At 49.2% G+C, this 26,584-nt stretch overlaps 1 protein-coding gene across 2 annotated transcripts in view; it reads left to right on the forward strand.

Moving 5' to 3' along the window:
* The window catches only part of nuak2 (NUAK family kinase 2), a 51,028-nt gene that overhangs the window by 18,944 nt on the left and 5,500 nt on the right, over positions 1 to 26,584 (forward strand). For both annotated transcript variants that reach the window (XR_004415605.1, XM_033042816.1), the window contains exons 2-6: positions 5,601 to 5,721; positions 12,211 to 12,362; positions 16,872 to 16,937; positions 23,573 to 23,692; positions 26,351 to 26,483. Coding sequence is in view for 1 of the 2 variants with exons in the window: in XM_033042816.1 (XP_032898707.1) it covers positions 5,601 to 5,721; positions 12,211 to 12,362; positions 16,872 to 16,937; positions 23,573 to 23,692; positions 26,351 to 26,483 (592 nt within the window). In the remaining variant the exon portion in view is untranslated. The remainder of the gene's footprint in view (positions 1 to 5,600; positions 5,722 to 12,210; positions 12,363 to 16,871; positions 16,938 to 23,572; positions 23,693 to 26,350; positions 26,484 to 26,584) is intronic.

Consider the following 26,584-nt stretch of genomic DNA (forward strand, 5'->3'; position numbering starts at 1 on the left):
AAGATCGTTAGAGGAATAGATCGGGTAGACGCACCGAGTCGCTTGCCAGGAGTAGGGGAATCGTAAACCAGAGGACATAGATACATAGAAAATAGATGCAGGAGTAGGCCATTCGGCCCTTCGAGCCTGCACCGCCATTCAATATAATCATGGCTGATCATCCAACTCAGTATCCCGTACCTGCCTTCTCTCCATACCCCCTGATCCCTTTAGCCACAAGGGCCACATCTAACTCCCTCTTAAATATAGCCAATGAACTGGCCTCAACTACCCTCTGTGGCAGAGAGTTCCAGAGATTCACCACTCTCTGTGTGAAAATGTTTCTTCTCATCTCGGTCGTAAAGGATTTCCCCCTTATCCTTAAGCTGTGACCCCTTGTCCTGGACTTCCCCAACATCGGGAACAATCTTCCTGCATCTAGCCTGTCCAACCCCATAAGAATTTTGTACGTTTAGGTTTAAGGTGAGGGGTGGAAAGATTTAATTGGGATCTGAGGGCTAATGTTTTTGCACAAAGAGTGGTGGGTGTATAGAACGTGCTGCCGGAGGAGGTAGTTGAGGCAGGTACTATGGCAACATTTGAGAGACATTTGGACAGGTACATGGATCTGAGAAAAACATTTTTCACACAGAGAGTGGTGAATCTCTGGAATTCTCTGCCACATAAGGTAGTTGAGGCCAGTTCATTGGCTATATTTAAGAGGGAGTTAGATGTGGCCCTTGTGGCTAAAGGTATCAGGGGGTATGGAGAGAAGGCAGGTACAGGATACTGAGTTGGATGATCAGCCATGATCATATTGAATGGCGGTGCAGGCTCGAAGGGCCGAATGGCCTACTCCTGCACCTATTTTCTATGTTTCTATGATCGGCCAGGTTTACAGGGATATGGGCCAAACGCAGGCAGATGGGGCTAGTGCGTGTGGGCAAGTTGGGCAGAAGGGCCTATTTCCATGCAGTATGATTCTATGACTCTATGACTAAGATAAGGTGCATGGATTTTGAGTTCATGCACCAGTGTAGCACAATGATTACAAACGGCAAGCCTGCTTTATATCTCCTGTGGAAACTAAAATGAAAGCAGAGTTCGGCCCAGTGGTGCAGCGGTAGAGTTGCTACCTTACAGCACCAGAGAAGGGTCTGAAGAAGGGTCTCGACCTGAGACGTCACCTGGATTCATAGAAAATAGGTGCAGGAATAGGCCATTCGGCTCTTCAAGCCAGCACCGCCATGCAATATGATCATGGCTGATCATCCAAAATCAGTCTGAAGAAGGGTCTGAAGAAGGGTTTCGGCCCGAAACGTTGCCTATTTCCTTCGCTCCATAGATGCTGCTGCACGCGCTGAGTTTCTCCAGAATTTTTGTGTACCTCCAAAATCAGTACCCTGTTCCTGCTTTTTCCCCCCATATCCCTTGATTGCTTTAGCCCCAAGAGCTAAATCTAACTCTCCCTTGAAAACATCCAGTGAATTGGTCTCCACTGCCTTCTGTGGCAGAGAATTCCACAGATTCGCAACTCTCTGGGTGAAAACGTTTTTCCTCGTCTCAGTCCCATACGGCCTAACCCCTCATTCTTAAACTGTGACCCCTGGTTCTCCGTGTAAAAGGACGTCGCGGATTTGCGGCAGGTTCTAATCGCCGTTCCGAGTGCCTTCCTGCCTCTGTTGTCACGGCGACCGGGATCAATGGCGCTTTGAATTGGGTTTTGTGCGGTGCAGTGTTTCCCGGGATCGTTGCAGTCCCAGCTCCCTTTCCCAAGAGACTTGTTTCGGTTTGACAGGAAAATTCCTGCCCTCCGAGTTTCCACCCTGTTAATCTCCGATAAAAAAAGGTTTGCATAATAACCCGTGATCTCTGGCAGATGCGGAGTCGGCACTGAAGTTGTGGGTCTGTCGAGCTGTCAGATCAGGTCAAATCCACAGGACTTGATGGCAAAAAAAAAAAAGTCTTTTAAGTTCTGAATCTAAGGGGGCAGCATACTCGAAGATAGGTACAAAATGCTGGGGGAACTCAGCGGGACAGGCAGCATCTCTTAGGAATGGGAGAAGGAATGGGTGGCATTTCGGGTCGAGGCCCTTCTTCAGGCCGAGGGCGGGACAGAGATAAAATGTAGTGGGAAACAGTAAGACTGGTGGGAGAATGGGGGAGGGGATGGAGAGAGAGAGGGAGAGCAAGGCCTACTTGAAGTTAGGGAAGTCAATGATCATTCCGCAGGGGTGTAAGATGCCCAAGCAAAATATGAGGTGAAGGAGACTCTTTGTGTTGTGTGTCCCTGGGGTTTGTGAAGTGCACTCGTGTTTGAGCGTGTAGCTAGCACACTGCTGCGTTCTAATGTTCTGCATTATTTGCGAGGAGCAGTGTTGACAGGCTCCGCATGCATCTCCACGCACTCTCCACTGGAATGATTGTTTGAAAGATACAGCACGGAGACTAGGCCCTTTGGCCCACCCTGACCATCGATCACCCGCTCACACTAGTTCTATGTTATCCCACTTTAGCATCCTCTCGTAGAGTCATACAGCGTGGAAACAGGCCCAACTTGCCCACGCCGACCAACATGTCCCATCTACACTAGTCCCACCTGCCTGCATTTGTCCCTTATCCCTGTAAACTTGTCCTATCCATGTAACTGTCCAAAACTGCCTAAAACGGAAAAATCTGTACACTGTGGACGGCTCGACTGTAATCGCCTGTCGTCTTTCCGCTGACTGATTAGCACGCAACAAAATGCTTTTCACTGCACCTCGGTACTCGTGACAATAAACGAAACTTTGGGTGGAAAAAGTTTACCCTCAGGTTCCTGTTAAATCTTTCCCCCTTCACCTTAACCCTGTGTCCCCTGGTTTTAGAAGTTCGGCAGCACCTGTTACAGAGCTAGAGAAAGCTGTGTTGACTCGACAGGTGTGGACTAGTCTGTTGACAGTCGGGAAGCTGGGTTTTCCCGCCCCTACTTAATTACTGGATATGATGTTTATTTTCCAGTGATTTTACTTCCTGCTTTCCTGTAGTATAACCGGCTTTACGTGGGGCTTGGCTGATTATGCTGTTGGCAAATGGGACTTTGACCAGAAACATGATCTCCGTTTCACTTTCCACAGTGGCCGCCTTTACGTTTCGGACGGGGCAGTGGGTAGTGCAAGGCGCACACTGGCGCAGCTGGTAGAGCTGCTGCCTCACAGCGTCAGGGACCCGATCGATCCTGACTTCTGTCGCTGTCTGTGCGGAGTTTGCACGTTCTCCCCCGCCCTTGTGCCGCGTGGGTTTCCCCCCCAATCCCAAAGACGTGCGGGTTTGTAAGTCAATTGACCCTCTGTGAATGTGTATTCATTGTGCTAGTCACAACGGTCTTACAGAAGGCATCTCATCTCCCCCTTCACTTTAATTACATCACAGATGAGAAAGTGAGATAAGATTGATCTCGGACAATGAGTTTAGAAAGATGAGTGGATGACCTCATTGAAACTTACTGAATAGTGAAATGCCTGGATAGAGTGGATTTGTAGAGGATGTTTCCACTTGTGGGGAGAGTCTGGGTCCAGAGCCTCGGAATAAAAGGATGTACCTTTGGAAAGATGTGGAGGAATTTCCTTAGTCAGAGGCTGGTGAATCTGTGCCACATTGCCACAGATGCCAAGCCAATTGATATTTTTAAGGGAGAGTTTGATAGGTTCTTGATTAGTGTGGGTGTCGGGTTGTGGGGAGAAGGCCGGAGGATGGGGTTGCGAAGAAATATAAATCAGCCGTGATTGAATGGTGGAGTTGACTCGATGGGCCGAATGGGCTATTCCGCTCCTGTTACCTATGAACTCGTGTGAATTGGTGACCGATGGCCTGCGAGGACTAGGTGGGCCGAAAGGTCTGTTTCCATTCTGTATCTTTAAACTAAAGCTTAAAGCCACACAGTAAATAGTAAATGGCACGAACAACAGTGTCAATAATGTAATAGCACTTTGAGTCACTTCAAAAGCATGTAATTGGCACAAAAAAAAATTCAGACTGACCAAAGACAATGTGGAGGAAGGAACTGCAGATGCTGGTTTATACCGAAGATAGACACAAAGTGCTGGAGTAACTCAGCGGGTCAGGCAGCATCGATGGAAACATAGAAACATAGAAAATAGGTGCAGGAGTAGGCCATTTGGCCCTTCGAACCTGCACCGCCATTCAATATGATCATGGCTGATCATCCAACTCTGTATCCTGTACCCGTCTTCTCTCCATACCCCCTGATCCCTTTAGCCACAAGGGCCACATCTAACTCCCTCTTAAATATAACCAATGAACTGGCCTCAACTACCTTCTGTGGCAGAGAATTCCAGAGATTCACCACTCTTTGTGTGAAAAATGTTTTTCTCATCTCTGTCCTGAAAGATTTCCCCATTATCCTTAAACTGTGACCCCTTGTTCTGGACTTCCCCAACATCGGGAACAATCTTCCTGCATCTAGCCTGTCCAACCCCTTAAGAATTTTGTAAGGAGGAAAGGAATAGGTGGCGTTTCCGACTGGAACCCTTCTTCAGACTGTCTTTGCCCCTGTAAGGCAGCCACTCTACCACCCGAAACGTCACCGATTGCTTTTCTCCAGAGATGCTGCCTGACCGTCTGATGTGCTCCACAGCAAGCTGTGTCTGTCAACAGAAGGAGGTCCTGGCTAAAGTTGTATTGTTCTGGTCCCTTGCCTCGCAGTTACCACCTGCTCTGTCTTTGTGGCTGTGCAGTAATATTTGGAACTGTACAACTCCGAGTGGGGAAATCCTGTTAACTGCCGACGTCAGGAACCTAAAGCCCCTGTCCCACGGTACGAGTTCATTCCAAGAGTTCTCCCGAGTTTGCCCCGATTCAAACTCGGAGATTTACGGTAATGGCCACTCGTCGGTACTCAGGGCTCTCGTGGAAAAAATCTTCACGCGTCTTCCCGTGCTTACCTGCCGTTAGCGAGTCTTCCTGAGTACCTGCCGTTAGCGCTAAGAGACGTCCCCGAGCTCCGACGTACCCGCTACGTTCATTCTCTGTGCTAACCACGAGTTTGATTTTATTAAACTTGGGAGAGCTCTTGGAATGAACTCGCACCGTGGGACAGGGCTGTAAATCCTGTTCCCTCGTGGCCATCCAACAGCTTTTGCTTTCAAAGGGACTTTCCACGGTTTCTATTGTTCTCTGATCAGCATCTTGCTCGAAGGGTGGGTGTATCTTAAACAAGGAGGGAGGGTTAAAGGGGTGTGGGAGTTCCTGAGGATGAGGTGATGCAAGGAATTGCAGGTGTTGGTTTGCAAAACAAGGCACAAAGTGCTGGAGTAACTCAGCGAGTCCTTAGAGATAATGTGATTCAAACATCTCCATAGATGCTGCCTCACCCGCTGAGTTTCTCCAGCATTTTTGTCTGCTAATGCAAACACTGGTACTTCAGGGTTTGCATGAAGAAGGGTCTCGACCCGAAACGTCACCCATTTCCTTCGCTCCATAGATGCTGCCTCACCCGCTGAGTTTCTCCAGTATTTTTGTCTACATTATTGGGTGGAAGCTTACCGGGTTTGACCTGGCGACAATGCGTTGTTATAATTTCTGGGCTGATTTTTAACGAGCGTCTGTTCCTGTCCTTGCAGGTGGCCATCAAGTCGATCCGCAAAGATAAGATCAAGGATGAGCAGGACCTGGTTCACATCCGCCGGGAGATCGAGATCATGTCATCGCTCAGCCACCCGCACATCATTAACATCTACGAAGGTAGGGTTAGGCTTCATTCGTTCTACCGTCTGATTGATGGAGCTTTGAGGATGCGATAAGTTCCAAGAATGGTTTTTGTTTCCCACTCTGTCTGTCTGTCTGTTGACACAGTGGCTTTTTCTTCACCCACTGTGACAATAGACAATAGGTGCAGGAGTAGGCCGTTTGGCCCCAGGTTCTGGACTCCCCCCAACATCGGGAACATGCTTCCTGCCTCTAGCGTGTCCAAACCCTTAACTAGCTTATATGTTTCAATGAGAAGCCCTCTCATCCTTCTAAACTCCAGAGTGTACAAGCCCAGCTGCTCCATTCTCTCAGCAATGTGATCATGGCTGATCATCCCCAATCAGTACCCCGTTCCTGCCTTCTCCCCATATCCCCTGACTCCGCTATCTTTAAGAGCCCTGTCTAGCTCTCTCTTGAAAGTATCCAGAGAACCTCTCCTGAAATAACTGCATATGAAGTTGTGCTCATGTGCCCCCCCCCCCCGCCGAGGGAAAAAACCTTTTCACACAGAGGGTGGTGGGTGTGTGGAACGAGCTGCCAGAGGAGGTCGTTGACGCAGGGACTATCGCAACATTTAAAAGACATTTAGTTTTGGTTTAGAGATATACAGTGTGGAAACGGGCTCACCGAAGCAGAGTCAGGGGATGTGGGGGGAAGGCAGGAACGGGGTACTGATTGGTGATGATCAGCCATGATCACATTGAATGGCGGTGGTGGCTCGAAGGGCCGAATGGCCTGCTCCTGCATTTATTGTCTATTGTCTATTGAGTCCACGCCGAGTAGCGAGCCCCGTACACACTAGCACGATCCTGTACACTGGGGACGTCACCCATTCCTTCTCTCCAGGGATGCTGCTTGTCCCACTGAGTTGTGTGTGTGTGTGGTTGCCTACGGGGGGACAGGGATCTGGTTTGTGTAAAGCTCACAGCTGTCTCCATTCGTTACAAGAACTCCTCTGGCAGCCTTCCCATCTTTGATCTTTTTGAATAAAAATGTTGTATGGGGTTTTTTGTTTTTTAAAGCTTTTAAACGGGTTGTGAAGAGCACGACATGGCTTGATTGATGAAGTGCCTTCCGAGTGTCTAGTTTCAAATAGCTCTCATTGCGGGGCCTGTTGGAGCCTCCAGCGGTGGCATTGGGACAGGCATGGGTGGGTGGCACTGGGCACGAGGTGCCCATCTCCTGCTGCTGTCTTGTGGACATCTTCTCATCTTCTCAAACTCTTCCCGTGGGATTCCCATGCCATCCCAGGTCTGTTGGTGCCTGTTGTACAAGCAGGACAAGCAGCATCTCTGGAGAGAAGGAATGGGTGACGTCCCTAGTGTGTATAGGATAGTGCTAGTGTGTACAGGATTCGCTAGTCCACGCTGTATATCTCTAAACTAAAACTGTGATGGCGTTGGGACCTGCACAAGGCCATCTTCTTGTTTGGTCCCCATGTCGTCCTGCTGTGTCGTGGGCATGTTATCATCTTGTCAAGCACTTGCTGAGGGATCCCCATGCAATCCCTTGTCTGGAGTAGGACGCATTGGATCTTGCGGGGGGGGGGGGGGGTGGGCACGGCGGCGCATCAGTAGAGTTGCTGCCTTACAGCGCCAGAGAACCGGGTTCGATCCTGACTACGGGTGCTGTCTGTACGGAGTTTGTACGTTCTCCCCGTGACCTGCGTGGGTTTTCTCCGGGTGCTCCGGTTTCCTCCCGCACTCCACAGACGTACAGGTTTGTAGGCTAATTGGCTTGGTCAAATTGTAAATTGTCGTGAGTGTGAGAGTGTGTTTATTTTTATTTATTAAACTTTTAATTCAGACTCGAGGTCCAGACAAGAGACGACATTACATAAAAGACATTGCGTGTTAGTGTTAGTGTTAGTGTTAGTGTTAGTGTTGGCTTGTAGGTGAATTGGCTTCTGTAAACTGCCCTGGCGTGCAGGGAGTCGATGACAACGTGTAGATCATGTAGAACTAGTGTGAACGGGCGATCGATGGTCAGCCTGGATTTGGTGGGCTGAAGGGTCCCTTTCCACTCTGTATCTCTAAACTAAACGTTAGAATGGGGCATAGGATGAGACGGGCATTGGACGAGATCTAGGGACAGCGTGATGGGGGGGGGGGGGGTGCAATCAGCCTCTAGGGTCAAGGCTCCTTGAGTCGAGAAACTGTACCTTAGACAAGCACTGCCCGAATTGTCCATTCTGTTGCAGTGTGTCCCAGGAAACAAGTGCACAGTCTTGGTACATAGGGGAGAGAGACTGGCCGGCATTTAAATGCATTAAAATGCGCTGACTCTGCTGCAGTGTTGACGGCCAGATGTGGCAACAAAAACAATGAGGGATGACAGAGATTGATGTATGTGTAGGCTGGTCCTGAGGAGGCTCTAGCGTGACCAGCCACAATAAGAAAGTGCCCCTCATTGCATTTCCTTGTAGATCTGAGCGCTTTTTGTTGTTATAATGTGAGAACGGGCCTAACACGAGATAGGGATTCAAACCTTTTTCGCTCTCTCCCTCCCCCTCTCCTCCCTCCCCCCCCCCCCTTCTTCCACCCCCCCCCCTCTCCTCTCCACCACCCCCCCTCTCTCCTCCCACCCCCTCCTCTCCTCCCACCCCCCCCCTCTCCTCCCACCCCCCCCCTCTCCTCCCACCCCCCCTCTCTCCTCCCACCCCCCTCTCTCCTCCCACCCTCCCCTCTCTCCCCCCCCCCTCTCCTCCCACCCCCCATCTCTCCTCCCCCCCCCCTCTCTCCTCCCACCCCCCCTCTCCGTCCTCCACCCCCCCCTCTCTCCTCCCACCCCCCTCTAGGGGCCTCTCATCCCCGCGCCTCCCCCCCCCCCTCTCCCTCCCACGCACCCCCCCTCTCTTCCCTCCCACCCACCCCTCTCCTCCCCCCTCTCTCCCACCCCCCCTCTCTCCTCTCCACCACCCCCCGTCTCTCCTCCCAGCCCCCCCTCTCTCCTCCCACCCCCCCTCGTCGCTCACGCACCCCCCCCTCTCGTCCTCCCCCCACCCCCTACTCTCCTCCTCCCCCCCCTCTCTGTCCTCCGCCCCGCCGCCCTCTCTCACTCCCCCCCCCCACTCCGTCTCCTCGCCCCCCCGCCCGTGTCGGTCCTCCGCCACCACCCCCCTCGTCTCACTACGTCCCACCCCCTCTCTCCTCCCCATCCCACCGTCTCTGCCTCCCCGCCCCCCTGCTCTCCTCCTCACCCCCCCATCTCTCCTCCTGCGCCCCCTCTCTCCGCCACCATCCACCTCCCCCTCTCTCCTCCCCCCCTCTGACCTACCCTCCCAGAGGGCGCCCCCCTTCTCTCTTCCCCCCCCCCCCTTCCTCTCCTCCCCCACCCCCCCCCTCTCCTCCCACCTCTCCCCCCCCCCCCTCTCCCTCCCCCCGCATGTGTAGTGGGAGATTCCACATATCTGTCGAATGTTTGGGTGTTTTTAACTAAGGACCAGCCAAGAGGAAATTGCTGACCTTCTCCAAGGTTGGAGAGTTTTGTGAATTTTCACATTCTTTCTCGCTACTTTGCATTCCATTGTTCGTTCTCCCTCCAATCACACCAACTTGCCACTACTGCCTTGACTCCATTGGTTGTAAATGAGGGCAGCTTGCACTTGTTTGGATGACGTCCTCTTCCTCCACCGTCTGCTCCTTGTTGTAAACAAGCCCCACTCGGCCAACGGCCGCCACTTGTTCATCTTCATAAGTGATTGGAGCAGTACTAGGCCATTCGGCCCATCAAATCAACTCCGCCCTTCAATCATGGCTGATCTACCTCTCCCCCTCAACCCCATTCTCCTGCCTTCTCCCCTTAACCCCCAACACCCATAATAATCAAACATCTGCCGATCTCTGCCTTAAAAATATCTATTGACTTTGCCTCCACAGCCGTCTGTGGCAATGAATTTCACAGATTCACCGCCCTCCGACTAAGGAAATTCCTCCTCATCTCCTTCCTAAAGGAACGCCCTTTAATTCTGAGGCTGTGGCTTCTGGTCCTAGTCCCTCCCACTAGTGGAAACATCCTCTCCACATATACTCTATCTGGCCCTTTCCCTATTCAGTAGGTTTCAATGAGGTCACCCCTCATCCTTCTAAACTCCAGCGAGTGCAGGCCCAGTGCCGTCAAACGCTCATCATATGTTAACCCACTCATTCCTGGGATCATTCTTGTAAACCTCCTCTGGACCCTCTCCAGAGCCAACACATCTTTCCTCAGACATTGATCACAATACTCCACATGTGTTCTGATCTGTGTGCCTTATAGACCCTTGTTCTTTCTTTGGTGGGGGTTTTATTGTTCCCTTGACCTGGCTCCGCTAATCTCAAAGCTCCATCCATTGCTGTTGATGTTTCTCCTGATGCCGACGGCTCTCCTGAACCACAGCCAGATCTCCAATGTATGAACCCACTGTCAGAGGTTCTGGGGAGAAGGCAGGAGAATGGGGTTAGGAAGGAGAGATAGATCAGCCATGATGGAATAGCGGGAGTAGACTTGATGGGCCGAATGGCTCAATTCTGCTCCTATCACATATGACATAACCAGGCCATTATTTAAGATGCAAAGTCCATGGTTAGGGTGACTTTTTATGACATCTCTAGTAGATTATTGCCATAGTGTTCTACAATACAGGAACAGAAATACGTCTATGCCAGCAGGCGATCTCAATGTACAATCTTTACCAAAGCCAATTGACCTCCAAACCTGTACGGCTTTGGAGTGTGGGAGGAAACCGGGGAAAACCCACGCGGTCACGGGGAGAACGTAACAAACCTCCGCACAGACAGCACCCGTTGTGGGGATCGAACCCGGGGCCTCTGGTGTTGTAAGGCAGCAACTCTACCCGCTGTGCCACCATGCTGCCCCACAGATCCATTGTACTCCACCCCTATGTCTTGGCCATTTGAGGTGCTGGAAGGAACTGGATGCTGGAAGACAAAATGCTGGAGTAACTCAACGGGTCAAGGCAGCATCTCTGGAGAAAAGGGATAGGTCACGTTTCGGGTCTGAAGAAGGATCTCGGCACGAAACGTCACCTATTCCTTTCCTCCAGATTTGCTGCCTGACCCACTGAATTACATTTTGTGTGTGTGTGTGTGTGTGTCTCTCGTTGGCCATTTGAGGCTTCAGTCGGGTAAATGTCTTTGCTTCTACACCCTTCCCCAAAAACCTCCGGTGTTAGATTTGCTTGCTGGAATGGAGCGCAAAGCTCCTTGGTATGTCCTGCTACGTTAGAAAGCATTGCAAGATTGCAAGTTCTAATCTAATAATCTTCTAATTGATTTGAGCCGGTGGATGCCAAACACATGCCGCATGCATACCGCTGGTCTCGCGTTGTGGAAGCTGAACTTTGCATGTGAATTTGTTTTTGTGCGATGTTTCTTGACTGCTGAGCTAAAATGAGTGGCCTGCCTGTGAATGCAGTTGGGAATGCATTCTTCTCTCTTTATGTATGGAGAAGAGGGTGTTTCCTGGGCCCTTTGCTCTGTGATGCTGAGACAACTTACTGAACTATTGTCTGATTATATTGTTGTATACTGGAATGTTTTTATTTCAGTTTCTCGTCAGCGACAGGGGCGGAGGCTGTAATTTTTCTCTTGCGGCCTCCTAGTGACGTGGAAGGAAGGTGGGGAGAAAGTATCGTAGGTTGCTCTGAGTAGGATCTCAGCAAATTTGAGGAGCACCTGTACTTTGCTTCCAAGATGGCCGCCCAACCCTTGGGACAATCCCAAACGTTGGGACTATCCCAACGTTGAAGAAACAGTTAGACGGGTACATGGATAGGACAGGTTTGGAGGGAGATGGTCCAAACGCAGGCAGGAGGGACTAGTGTAGCTGGGACATGTTGGCAGATGTGGGCAAGTTGGGCCGAAGGGCCTGTTTCCATGCTGTAAGACTCTATGACCCTAAAACCCAGATGACTATTTTGCGTGCCAGCCACAGAAGTAGATCTACAATCACATATTACAATCGCTGGTGCGCGGCACGGTGGCGCAGAGCTAGCGTTGCTGCCAGACAGCGCCAGAGACCCGGGTTCGATCCTGACTACGGGTGCTGTCTGTACGGAATTTGTCCGTTCTCCCCGTGACCTGCGTGGGTTTTCTCCAGGTGCTCCGGTTTCCTCCCACACTCCAAATACCTACAGGTTTGTCGGCTAATTGGGTGGGTAAAATTGTAAATTATCCCGCATATGTGTAGGATAATGTTAGTGTGCGGGGATCGCTGGTCGGCGCGGACCCGCAACTCTACCACTGCGCCCCCCCCCCCCCCCCCCCCCCCCACCCCCCCGCCCAAATTCCTGTTTCCGCAGAATGCCTGAAATTTCTATGAACAAGGGTTTCTTTAAATTACGATAGGCACAAAAATTCTGGAGTAACTCAGCGGGACAGGCAGCAACCCTGGCTGTTGCACGAAGGAACGGGCGACGTTTCGGTTATTCTGACACTCTTCAGACTTTCAAATTTTTTTTTTCTCTCCCACCCCCCCCCCCAGTTTTCGAGAACAAGGATAAGATTGTCATCATCATGGAGTATGCGAGCAAAGGCGACCTTTACGACTTCATCAACGAGAAGCAAAGCCTGACTGAGCAAGAAGCCCGGCATTTCTTCCGGCAGATTGTGTCTGCTATTTATTATTGTCACAAGGTATGTATGTCGTTGGGGCAGCATCTGCTCAGCAGCTTGTTTGGCTGGCTGGCTGTCTGGCTAGCTGGCTGTGTGTGTGTGTGTGTGTGTGTGTGTGGGTGGATGGGTGGGTGACCGAGAATGGACTCTCAGTCATCTGGCTTATTATCACTCTGTATTATCCCAGCAGCTGAACGTAAACCTTGCACATATGGTCTCACAATGCACTTTCATTCTCAATTGTTTTGGCTCCCTTTCACCCCCCCCCCCCTCCTCCTCTTTTTCCTTTCACTTTCTCTCTCTCTCGCTCCGCCCTGACCCTGTCACGGTTCATTTGCAGTTTCGGCCCAGCGACGTTAAGCTAAGTTGCAGAGACGGGGGGCTGCTCTCTGTTTGGGGCGCAGAGCCCAAGAGAGGAGGACATGACAAAACGGAAAAAAAACAAATCCAGCCTTTAACTGGCGTGCAGTGCATTCTAATGAAAATCTAATGGCAACCAGGTTGTTTTGAAACAGTCGTCGTAGGTGTAACCAGATTCCTTGTGGATCGAGTCACTGGTTTGACTGATAATATTCTGTTTTTAAATAGAACACGGGCTCTTGGCTTGCTAATACGTGAGATGCAGGCGTCTGTGAATTCCCAGACACAGGCCCTTGCCTCTGGCTAGCGTGACTTGATCTTGCTGGAAAACATACGTCCTGCTAGATACAAAAAGCCGGAGTTACTCAGCGGGGCAGGCAGCACCTCTGGAGGGAAGGAATGGGTGATGTCTCGGGTCGAGACTCTTCTTCAGACCTTGACCCCCCAAATGCAACCCATTCCTCCTCTCCAGAGATGCCGCCTGTCCCGCTGAGTTACTCCAGCATTTTGTGTCTGTCTTCGGTTTAAAGCAGCATCTGCAGTTCATTCACACAGTCAGAGACACACAGAGACACACAGAGACACGCAGAGACACGCAGAGACACGCAGAGACACACACACACACACACACACACACACACACACACACACACACACACACCCTGCTGTTAGGTTTGCGAAAGCCGTCTACTGTGGAGAGATGGGTGGACGGTACGAGTCGAGGAGTGAAGCCCTTGACTGCTCCAGTGTCCAAAATCCCACGAGACGCAGCCCTTTTGTTACGAGGTCACAGTGTTGTCAAAGTAATGTGTGCCTGTTCTAAACGAGACCAAGCGTAGCAAAATATTCTTTTCTTCTGCCCCCCGCAGACCCCCACCCCCCCCTCCCCCAACCCCCTCCCCCGCCCTTCACTCCTTTTTTTTTCATGTGTAACTCAAGCCCTATCCTTTCCGGGATAATTAGACTAGCAAGAATGCAGCCAAGTTCATTGTCGAAATGAATATAAAGCTTAGGAATGCGTGGGAGAACTGATTTTGTGCGTGTGTGTGTGTGTGTGTGTCTATTGAAACCCGAGCTGAGAATATCCGAGATCGAGAAATGTTTTTACTTCCAATTAAAAAGCATTACAGTATTTTCTGTCCCGTCCAAGCCCGCCCACGTCAGGTGTGGTCTGGTCTGGGTTTCCGTCTTGTGCGATCCACAGAGTTTGTATTGGCAGGGTTCTCCGTAATTGGAAGAGTGCATCCCCAGAGTCTAACACCACCCCTCCCCCAACCCTCCCCATCCCCCCCCCCCTTCTCCCACATATGTTTCCCTACGAAGGTGACAAAGTAGTGATCTGGATCGGAGCCTTTTGGCAAATGTCCCTATGGAATCCCCCCCCCCCCCCCCCCACACAGCCCACCCAGGGGAGTAGATTGCATAAACCTGACACTTGGGAAGAAAAGATTGATGGCTGATCTCTTTGAGGTGTGTCGAAATGTTAACAGGATTTGGTCGGGTGCGTGCATGAAAACCATTTCCTCGTTTGTTTTTTTGGGTGGAATCAGGAATTTCAAAGATAGACACAAAAAGCTGGAGCAACTCAGCGGGTCAGACAGCATCTCTGGAGAAAAGGAATAGGTGACGTTTTTCAGGTCGAGACCCTTCAGACTGAAGAACCTTAAACCGGCATCTGCAGCTCCTTCCTACAGATATCCAAGGACCAAGTTGTTAAGGATAGAGTATATTTTCAGACTGGATAGTAAATCAGTAAGACTAGTGTTGGAGATTGCTTTAAGTTTTTCCGACCAAGATCAATAATTTAGTTTAGAGATGCTGCATATTGGGAAAAGTGAATTGGTCTGAAGAAGGGTTTCAGCCCGAAACGTTGCCTATTTCCTTCGCTCCATAGATGCTGCTGCACCCGCTGAGTTTCTCCAGCATGTGTACCCGACATTTAGATTAGTTTAGTCTAGTTTTGTTTTGTTTAGACATATAGCATGGTAACGGGCCATTCGGCCCATTGAGTCCATGCTGACTAGCGATCCCCGTACACCAGCACCATCCTACACACACTGGAGACAACTTGAAGGCAATTGAGCTAAAAACCTGCACGTCTTTGGAGTGTGAGAGGAAACCGGAGGTCCCAGAGAGAACCCGCGCAGGTCACGGGGAGAGTCTGCACCGACCAACGATCCCCGCACGCTAGCACTATCCCACACACACTGGGGGCAATTTACATTTATACCACACCAAATAGCATGTATGTCTTTGGAGTGTGGAGGGGGAACCAAAGATCTCGGAGAAAACCCACACAGGGAGAAAATACAAACTCCGTACAGACAGCACCCACAGTCAGGATCAAACCCGGGTCTCTGGCGCTGTAAGGCAGCAACTCTACCGCTGCACCGCCCATCCCTTGCCTGACGGGAGAGAGGGGAAGAGGGAGTGAATAGGAAACGGTGTCTTTGGGAGTGAAGGGGGAGGGGTGGCTCGCCACATACAGGCCGGCCGATGAGCCTACAAGATGCTGAAATGTTTGCGCTGGGGCGTACAGCTGGGAAGGAAGCCAATTGTTTTTGGCTGGACTTCCCCTGACAGGCAGCGGGCAGCAGATTCCTTCCCCCTTGGTTCCGCCTGGAGATATCCTGAACTTTGAGGGAGGTCCGAGTCTTCCCGCCTGTCTGCTCCTTTGTAGCCGGCTGCCTGAAGCCAGCGAGACGAGCGCTATGGAGAGGGCACATGCCAGATGCAGAAGGGAGAAGGATTGGACAATGACGATACTTGTGTCTCTGATGGAGCCTAGAGACCGTCTCAAATTAGAACTGCACCTCGATGGGGTATAGAGGGAGCTGCCAATCTGTGCTTCAGCTGGCTGCAGTACAGGGCGGCATGGTGGCGCAGCGGTAGAGTTGCTGCCTTAAGGGCCTGTCCCACTTGCCGATTTTATTTCGGCGACTGCCGGCGTCATATCCAGTGGCGACAAAAAAATGTTGCGACACTTGAAAAAACACCGCGTGATGCAGCGAATTTTTCATCATTCAATGATGACGGCAGTTGCCGAAAAAAATCGCCAAGTTGGACAGGCCCTTTACAGCGTCTGACACCCAGGTTCGATCCTGACTACGGGCTCTGTCGGTACGGAGTTTGCACGTTCTCCCCGTGACCTGCGTGGGTTTTCCCCGGGTGCTCCGCTCTCCTCCCACACTCTAAAGACGTACAGGTTTGTAGGTTAATTGGCTTCGGTAAAAGATTGTAAATTGTCCCTAGTGTGTGCAGGATAGTGCTAGTGTATGGGGTGATCGCTGGTCGACGTGGACTCAATGGGCCTGTTTTCCGTGCTATATCTCTGAAGTCAAGCCAGGATGAATGCAGAAATGTGACCGGTATTCTCTGAACGGGTTTAACGGAGTTTAGCTGAAAATTCACGTTCTTGGTTCGGCCAAATCCAAGGTCCATCACGGGTACTGACCTCCCCATCATTGAAGGGATCTACAGGAGGCGCTATCTCAAAAAGGCATCCATCATCATCAGTGTCCCACTACATCCTGGCCACGCTCTCATTTCATCCCTGCCATCAGGTGGAAGGTACAGGAGCCGGAAAACTAACATCCAGGTTCAGGAATGGCTCCTTCCCTACAGCCATCAGGCTATTAAACACTGCAACCTCTAACTAAGCTCCAAACTACATAGACTTGGGGGCAGTGATTTTGTCTTCGCACCATGAATGGTGGTGCTAGCTCCAAGGGCCGAATGGCCTACTCTTGCATCTATTGTCTATTGTCTATTGAATACAAGACAAATCTATTGTCTATTATTGTTTGTTTTTTTATAAACTGAACTTTTTTGATGAATGGTCTCGAGTTGAAGCATCACCTTTTCCTTTTCTCCAGAGATGCCGCCTGGCCCGTTGAGTTACTCCAGCACTCTTTGTGTCTTATCTATTTTTTGTGTATTATGGTGTTTGCTGCTTACTGTGTTTGCATAAGATAGCCACAAAGCGCTGGAGTAACTCAGCGGGTCGCGCAGCATCTCCGGAGGAAAAGGATGGGTGATGTTTTGGGTCGGGACAGTTCTTCAGACTTCTGTGTTTACATATCTGCTGTGCTGCTGTGCTAGCGAGAATTTTACTGTTCTGTTTCGGGTATTAGGAGACTAAAACGCTCTTAAATCTTCCTGTTTTTTCAGAATGGGATTGTGCATCGGGATTTGAAATTGGAAAACATCTTGTTGGACACCGCTGGCAACGTGAAGGTGAGAAGGACCATGTTCACCATGTTCCCTAAATTGCAGAGACTGGGGTGAACACTGGCAGAATAACGGAATTCAATATTTCTGACATCACACACAAACGATATCTCAAGAGAACACAAAGTGCCGGAGAAACTCAGCAGGTCGGGCAGCTTCTCGGGAGAACATGGATAGATGACGTTTCGGGTCGAGACCCTTCCTCAGCCTGGAACGTCACCTACTCACGTTCTCCGGAGATGCGGCCTGACCTGCTGTGTTACTCCAGCACTTTGTGTTCTTTTGTGTACTAACCAGCATCTGCGGTTCTTTGTCACAGCATTGTATCTGAAGAGGATATTGTACTCCTGATTGTATAATGGAACATTAATAATCCCTATAAAAATACACACACACACACACACAGACACAGACACAGACACAGACACAGACACAGACACAGACACAGACACAGACACAGACACAGACACACAGACACACAGACACACAGACACACAGACACACAGACACACAGACACACAGACACACAGACACACAGACACACAGACACACACACAGACATACACACACACACACACACACACACACATGTTGCCTTACAGCCTCAGGGACCCGGGTACAATCCTGACTGCTATCTGTACGGAGTTTGTATGTTCCCCCGTGACCGTGTGGGTTTTCTCCGGGTGCTCTGGTTTCCTCCCACATTCCACAGAGAAGTAGGCTAATTGTAATCTGGATATTTTCCCTTGTATGTAGGAAAGTTAAAGCCCTGTCCCACTGTACGAGTTCATTCAAAGAGTTCACCCGAGTTTGCTCTGATTCGAACTCGGAGATTTACGGTAATGGCCGCTCGTCGGTACTCGGGGCTCTCGTGGACATTTTTCAACACGTTGAAAAATCTTCATGAGTCTTCCCGAGCTTACCTGCCGTTAGCGAGTCTTCCCGAGTACCTGCCCTTAGCGTTATGAGCCGCTAAGAGACGTCCCCGAGCTCCGACGTACCCGCTACGTTCATTCTCCGTGCTTACCACGAGGTTGATTTTTTAAAAAAACTTGGAAGAGCTTTTGGAATGAACTCGCATGGTGGGACAGGGCCATTAGTGCCAGTGTACGGGTGACCATTGGTCGGCGCGGCATCGGTGGGCCGAAGGGCACGTTTCCACGCTGGTTCAGATCTCTAATCTAAACTAAACTGAACAGAGACTTTAAAAACGAATCTCTAAAACTATCTCCAAAACTAAACTAAAAACTAAACATGTGCTTGCATGTGCAGAAGGTACACAAAAATGCTGGAGAAACTCAGCGGGTGCAGCAGCATCTTTGCATGTGCAGAATGCTGTTCTGTATTGCCCTTCGAGTCATTGTTCAATAAGTTCTATTTACTCGGCCGAACTGGTTAAAATAGTAACTCCTTGTGGCACCCGGTAAGGCAATAATGAAATTGTTTTGCGATGGGACCCATAAAGGTCAGTGTAACAAACACACAGTCTCCTAGCAACTGAGCAAACACTCCCAAACCCAACCATTCTGATCACTTACCCAATCTCTCTATTCATTTGACCTTTTGTCTGCAAAAAGCCTCTTCAATGTCGTGGCCAATCTCTCTCACTCTCGTCTCCACCCCCTCCAAACTACTAAATCATCCTCTGTATAGATTTATCATTAGAGGCCACCTACTCTGGGCCTATTGGAATGGAAACTGTGGTCACAACTGTTTGTTATCAAGGGCTACCTATTGTTAGGGACCACCCAACATTCTCTCGCTACAGCTGAGTGCTCCAGTTTCCTTTTACAGTGATTAATTTGGCTTGCCTGTTTAGTTTGGAGATACAGTGTGGAAAGGAGGCCCTTCGACCCACCGAGTCCATGCCAACTATCGATCGCCCGTACACTAGCACACTATCCTACACGCACAGGGACAGTTTTACAGAAGCCAATTAACCTACAATTAACCTGCCCATCTTTGGAATGTGGGAGGAAACAGGAGCTCCTGGAGAAAACCCGCGCAGGTCACGGGGAGAACGTGCAAATTCCGTGCAGTTCGCACCCGTTGCCGGGATCGAACCCGGGTCTCTGGCGCTGTAAGGCAGCAACTGTAATCTTGCGCCCATTTCGTTGTGTGAGGTTTTTTTTCCCCCTTCCCCCCTCCTCTCTCCATCCCCCCCCCCCCCCCTCTCCACTCCCATGGGTACATGGATCAGAAAGGTTTAGAGGGATATGTGCCAAATATGGCCAAATTCTGGAGTATGGTGTACAATTTTGGTCGCCTAATTATAGGAAGGATGTCAACAAAATAGAGGGAGTACAGAGGAGATTTACTAGAATGTTGCCTGGGTTTCAGCAACTAAGTTACAGAGAAAGGTTGAACAAGTTAGGTCTTTATTCTTTGGAGCGCAGAAGGTTAAGGGGGGACTTGATAGAGGTCTTTAAAATGATGAGAGGGATAGACAGAGTGGACGTGGATAAGCTTTTCCCACTGAGAGTCGGGAAGATTCAAACAAGGGGACATGACTTGAGAATTAAGGGACAGAAGTTTAGGGGTAACATGAGGGGGAACTTCTTTACTCAGAGAGTGGTAGCTGTGTGGAATGAGCTTCCAGTGGAGGTGGTGGAGGCAGGTTCGATTTTATCATTTAAAAATAAATTGGATAGTTATATGGACGGGAAAGGAATGGAGGGTTATGGTCTGAGTGCAGGTAGATGGGACTAGGGGAGAATAAGTGTTCGGCACGGACTAGAAGGGCTGAGATGGCCTGTTTCCGTGCTGTAATTGTTATATGGTTATGTGGGATCAGAGTAGATGGAGTATCTTGGGTAGCACGGGCAAGTTGGGCCGAAGGGTCTATTTCATTGCTGTGTGGCTCTATGACTCTAAAAAGAGAACATTAGATTTGGGGATATTCTGCAATGGAGAATTAATACAGAATTTTGAGATATTATGGCATTTAGGTAATGGATCATTTGTGATCACTGATTGACAGAGTTAGTTTAGTTTATTGTCACATGTACCGTAAGGTACAGTGAAAAGCTTTTGTTGCGTGCTAACCAGCCAGCAGAAAGACAATACATGATTACAATTGAGAGTAAGTATGAAATATTCAATAGCCTGTTCCTTGTGTTTTTGTGTATTTTTCCCATTCAAGTAGAACTCCCCACAAAAGTACCAATGTTTGCGTTCGTAGGCAAAAATGCTGGAGAAACTCAGCGGGTGAGGCAGCATCTATGGAGAGAAGGAATACGTCGCCTATTCCTTCTCTCCATAGATGCTGCCTCACCCGCTGAGTTTCTCCAGCATTTTTGTCTACCTTCGATTTTTCCAGCATCTGCTGTTCTTCCTTAAACACTATTTGCGTCAGTTGTAATTTCTCCTCCTTTTGACCATCTTGACCTACCCACGTTCCAACGCCGTTTACATTTGATGTCCCTAATTTCGACTCCCCATGACCTTTGCCCTCTCCGTTACTTTGACTATCAGGGTAGTTTTTTTAAATGACTCGAAATGTAAAAAAACATTGAACTTTGAGGTCCCTGCCAGAGCGGACAGAACAGATAAGGTCCACATTCACGGGGTAATTCCTGTTTCTAGCTCCCCTTCAGAAGACACAATCTTAAAGAGGTCATTTGTAGGAAATGTTTTCAGTTTCATTTTATGATGTTTACAGAATGAGTTTGGTGCCAGAATATCATTTGAATCCACAGAGCCCGCTTCAGTGCAGTGTGACTCCAGGAATTGTTCGATGTCCGGTTTTGAGGTTTAGGAAGTTCGAATGCCTTGCTGACTATAAACAGCTGCTATGTGTTACTGAGACACACAGGTGGTCCAAGATTTCATCCCTGGTCTCCGCAGCCGAACTACTTTCGGCTTGAGTATTGAGTTTTGAGTTTAGTTTATTGTCACGTGTACCGAGGTACTAGTGTTAGTATATAATAGTGTTAGTTGGGTGTCACGGAAGCGCAGCGGTAGAGATGCTGCCTTAAGGGCCTGTCCCACTTTCATGATCTAATTCACAACCTTTTTTAGTCGTGGACATTTTTCATCATGTTGAAAAAACGCCCCGACCTACTTGATGCCATGAGTGCATATGACCTGTTATGACCTACCTACAACCTCCTACGACCTCGTGATGACCATGCTGCGAGTATGAGTCAAGGGCAAACTCCGCAGAGGTCGTGAAAGTGGGACAGTCCCTTTACAGCGCCAGAGGCTCGGCTTCGATCCTGCCTGTACGGAGTTTGTATGTTCTCCCTGTGTGGGTTTTCTCCGAGATCTTTGCTTTCCTCCCACACTCCAACCACGTGTGGGTTAATTGGCTTGGTATAAATGTAAATTGCCCCCATTGTGTGTAGGATAGTGCTAGCGTGCGGGGGTCGCTGGTCGGTGCGGACAAGGGCCTGTTTCCCCGTTGTCTCTCTAACCTAACTAAACTAAATTAGCGAGTGCGCGCAATTTCAAGGGTCAAAATCTATATAAAAGCTGACCGTTCTGAGTAGAATTTCAGAGCAACTGGGACTGTGCTGCTGTCCTTGTACACGTAGATAAAGTGTGTCAGGAAAATGAATGCAAATTGTCAGAGTCCAGTTGATCGGCGATGTCAAAGGCATATTCATTAAGGATGGGGAGAGTTGGTGGTAGAACCATAGCAACTTCCTTCGAAGGCTTAGGAAGTTCGGCATGACCCCAACAACTCTCACCGACTTCTACAGATGCGCCGGGGAAAGCATTTGATCACGGATGCATCACAGCATGGTTTGGGAACAGCTTCATCCCAGACCATCGCACAAACCAGCCTCCCTTCCATTGACTCCATTTAAACCTCACCCTGCCTCGGCAAGGCCAGCGGCATAATCAAGGGCGAGTCGCACCCTGGCCCACTCCCTCTTCTCCCCTCTCCCATCTGGCGAAAGGTACAGAAGTGTGAAAACGCACACCTCCTGATTCGTAGAGAGTTTCTTCCCAGCTGTTCTCAGGCAACTGAACCATCCTACCACAGCTAGAGAGCGGTCCTGAACTACTATCTACCTCGTTGGTGACCCTCGGACTATCGTTGATCGGACTTTACTGGCTTTACCTTGCACTAAACGTTATTCCCTTGTCATGTGTCTGTACACTGTGTGTGCGGCTCGATTGTAATCCTGTGTTGTCTTTTCGCCGACCGGTTAGCACGTAATAAAAGTTTTCCGCTGTACACGTGACAGTCAACTAATCTAAGCAAATGTATGACCCATTCTCCACCTCGCCACCCACCGCCTGGTTAACCCAGTCTCAGCACTTTTGTAGAAAGTGGGAAAGTGAAAGAGAACTGTTCTTGGCCGTGTGCCTGGCTGGTATGTTGGAATCTGAGCCAGCAAGATCCTTTGGGAGCGTGTGGAGTCCAGACCAGGATCTAGTCTCCTCTACTTTCACTTGCCCTGATATATAAAAAATGTAATCGCGAGCACATACCACCTGTCAGTTCCCCTTGACTTGAGCCTTTCCAAGCACATCGCCCTCCTCCTAAGCAAACATCCAGCAACTTGCACTGTTTTGTGTTTAGAGTCCTTTAGTAACCCTGCACACATGTTACGTGTAACTTATCACCAACTCAGAGTTGTCCTTTCAGTCTTCATTGTGACTAAGATTTGGCTTGAATTTATCGCTGTCGTCTCGACCAAGTCACAGCGAAAATCCTTGTTTTGCATGCTATACAAACAGATCAGATAGACAATAGGTGCAGGAGTAGGCCATTCGGCCCTTCGAGCCAGCACCGTCATTCACTGTGATCATACCAGATCATCCACAATCAGTACCCCGTTCCTGCCTTCTCCCCATTTTCCCCTGACTCTGCAACCTTCAAGAGCCCTATCTAGCTCTCTCTTGAAAGCATCCAGAGAACTGGCCTCCACTGCCTTCTGAGGCAGAGAATTCCACAGATTCACAACTCTCTGGGTGAAAACGTTTTTCCTCATCTCCATCTTAAATGGCCTACCCCTTATTCTTAAACTGTGGCCCCTGGTTCTGGACCCCCAACATCGGGAATATGTTTCGTGCCTCTAGCGTGTCCAATCCCTTGAGATCGCTGCTCATCCTTCTAAATTCCAGAGTGTACAAGCCCAGCCGTCCCCATTCTATCAACATATAGTAATAATAATAATGGATGGGATTTATATAGCGCCTTTCTAATACTCAAGGCGCTTTACATCGCATTATTCATTCACTCCTCAGTCACACTCGGTGGTGGTAAGCTACTTCTGTAGCCACAGCTGCCCTGGGGCAGACTGACGGAAGCGTGGCTGCCAATCTGCGCCTACGGCCCCTCCGACCACCACCAATCACTCACACACATTCAGAATTAACCCCATGAGCCTACACTTCACTCCCTCAAAGCAAGATATACCAAGTACAATATGTTGAGCAAAGGGGAATGGATGTTTATATTAAATTTTATTAACATAATTAATGAAGACTGAACCATGATGTGTAAGAAGCAACTGCCGATGCTGGTTTATACCGAAGATAGACACAGAATGTTGGAGTAACTCAGCAGGTCAGGCAGCATCTCTGGAGGGAAGGAATGGGTGATGTTTCGGGTTGGAACCCGTCTTCAAACTCAAACCTTAGCCACTTCTGGATTACTAACCTATTTTTTTTTTTTTGCTTTCCAGATTGCTGACTTTGGTTTGTCCAATTTATACCACCACGACCGATTCTTACAGACCTTCTGCGGCAGCCCCTTGTATGCTTCTCCGGAGATCGTCAATGGCCGGCCTTACAGGGGTCCTGAGGTGAGATTCCTTCTCTTTAATGATTCCTGGGAATAAATCATGGCAGGAGGCCATTCAGCCATTGGGATGTGATGATACCAACTGTTCATAAATTCTTGGTGCAGAATTAGGCCATTCGGCCCATCGGGCCTACTCTGCCATTCAATCATGGCTGATCTATCTCTCCCTCTTCAGTATAACCTTTGAAACATCTTCGGCATAGATTTGGAAACAAAGAACTGCAGATGCTGGTTTATACCAAAGGTAGACACAAAGTGCTGGAGGAACTGAGAATGTCAGGCAGCACCTCTGGACAAAACAGATGGGTGATGTTTCAGGTAGCAACAGATGATGGATCCTGACCCGAAATGTTACCCATCCTTTTTCTCCAGGGATACTGACTGACCCACTGAGTTATTCCAGAACTTTGTGTCTACCTTTGGTATAGATTTGTTGAGACAAAGAGTCATAGTCATACAGCATGGAAGTAGACCATTCAACCCAACATGCCCATGCCGACCAACATGCCCCACCTGCCTTTGTTTGGCCTTTATCCCTCTATACCTGTCCTATCCATGTACCTGTCCAAACGTCATTGAACGAGCCTGCTTGTGTATGGGAAATTCCATGCAACTGTGTTGCATTATGCAAGTTGATCTGGGGTTGGAATCAATTCATATTATATAAAGGGCAATCTTAGCTGAATATATATCAATATATTAGATCAGATTATAGAGTGTTTACAAATAAACCCATGGGGCCTTTCCTTTATAAGATGAATGTTGACATTTTACATTGTTGGCTTTAAGCAAACTACCAACAATTCTATTAATCCAATTATTTAACACAATGATTATAACACTCCATAGGTGCAGCCACAATAACACTGAAAGGTCCTTGGACAAGAGTCATCGAGTGATACAGTGTGGAAACGGGCCACTCGACCCAACTCTCGCACGCTGGCCAACAGTGTCCCAGCTACACTAGTCCCACCTACCTGCGCTTGGTCCATATCCTTCCAAACCTGTCCCATCCATGTATCTGTCTAACTGTTTCTTAAAAGATGGAATAGTCCCAGCCTCAACTACCTCCTCTGGCAGCTTGTTCCATACACCCACCACCCTTTGTGTGAAAAAGGTACCCCTCGGATTCCTATTAAATCTTTCCCCCTCACCTTGAACCTATGCCCTCTGGTCCTCGATTCCCCTACTCTGGGCAAGAGACTCTGTGTATCTACCCGATCTATTCCTCTCATGATTTTGTACACCTCTATAAGATCACCACTCATCCTCCTACGCTCCAAGGAATAGAGACCCAGCCTACTCAACCTCTCCCTGTAGCTCACACCCTCTAGTCCTGGCAACATCCTCGTAAATCTGTTCTGAACCCTTTCAAGCTTGACAATATCTTTCCTATAACATGCTGCCCGGAACTGAACACAATATTCTAAATGCAGTCTCACCAACGTCTTGTACAACTGCAACATAACCTCCCAATGTCTATACTCGATACTCTGACTGATGAAGGCCAAAGTACCAAAAAGCCTTTTTGACCACCTTATCTACCTGCAACTTGACCTTCGAGGAGCCATGCACCTTTACTCCTAGATCCCTCTGCTCTACAAGACAAACCAGAGGCCTACTGTTTACTGTGGAGGTTTTGCCCTTGTTAGACACCCCAAAATGCAACACCTCGCACTTCTTAATATTAAATTCCATCAACCATTCCTCCGCCCACCTGGCCATTCGATCCAGATCCTGCTGCAATCGTTCACAACCATCTTCACTATCTGCAAAACCACTAACTTCTGTATCATCAGCAAACTTGCTAATCTTGCCCTGTATGTTCTCACCCTAATCATTGATGTAGATGACAAACAGTAATGGGCCCAGCAATGAACCCTGAGGCACACCACTAGTCACAGGCCTCCAGCCTGAGAAGCAACCTTCCACCTGCTTCCTTCCATGGAGCCAATTTGTTATCCATTCAGCTATCTCTCCTTGGATCCCAAGCGATCTAACCTTCCAGAGCAGCCCTACCATGCAGAACTTTGTCGAGCGCCTTACTGAATGAAATCCATGTACACAACATGTACAGCTCTGCTCTCATCGACCTTTTTGGTCACCTCTTCAAAAAAATCACCTCCCACGTACAAAACCATGCTGACTATCCCTAATCAGCCCTTGCCCATCCAAATGCCTGTATAACCCATCCCTCAGAATACTCTCCAGTAACTTTCCAACTACAGATGTTAAGCTCACCAGCTTATAGTTCCCAGCATTTTCCCTGGAGCCCTTCTTGAAAAGAGGCACAACATTTGCCACCCTCCAGTCTTCCGGCACCTCTCCTGTACTTGAGAACGACTCGTAAATTTCGACCAGGGCTCCCGCAATTTCCTCTCTAGTTTGGATATATCTGATCAGGCCCTGGAGATTTGTCTGCCTTCATACACGACAGTACCTTCAGTACTTCTTCGGCGGTAACCCTCAAGCATTTCTTGGCATGTTGGTGACTGTGCAAGTGGTGACGGGGGGGTCTGTGTCCACGTTGGCGCTGTACGGCAGCAACTCTACCTCGGTGCCAACGAGCCGCCCATCGGGAGGAGTTTTTTCTTTTATTCTTCGTGCAGCTTTAATTTGGTTTCCAAGTTGATGTTGATGATGTGACTGTCTTTGGCAGGTTGACAGCTGGTCCTTGGGGGTCCTGCTCTACGCGCTGGTCCACGGCACCATGCCTTTCGATGGGCACGATTACAAAAACCTGGTCAAACAGATCACCAACGGTGAATATCGAGAACCGACCAAACCTTCAGGTAAACAAAGACGCACGGGTTCATCGAGTATCGTTTGTGACTTCAGTTTGTTCCAAGATTTCTCTGCGTCCATTGAAATACTGTCGCCATGGATGTAATTT

This window comes from Amblyraja radiata, chromosome 24 (genome assembly GCF_010909765.2).
Source record: "Amblyraja radiata isolate CabotCenter1 chromosome 24, sAmbRad1.1.pri, whole genome shotgun sequence".
In the NCBI taxonomy this organism is placed as follows: domain Eukaryota; kingdom Metazoa; phylum Chordata; class Chondrichthyes; order Rajiformes; family Rajidae; genus Amblyraja; species Amblyraja radiata.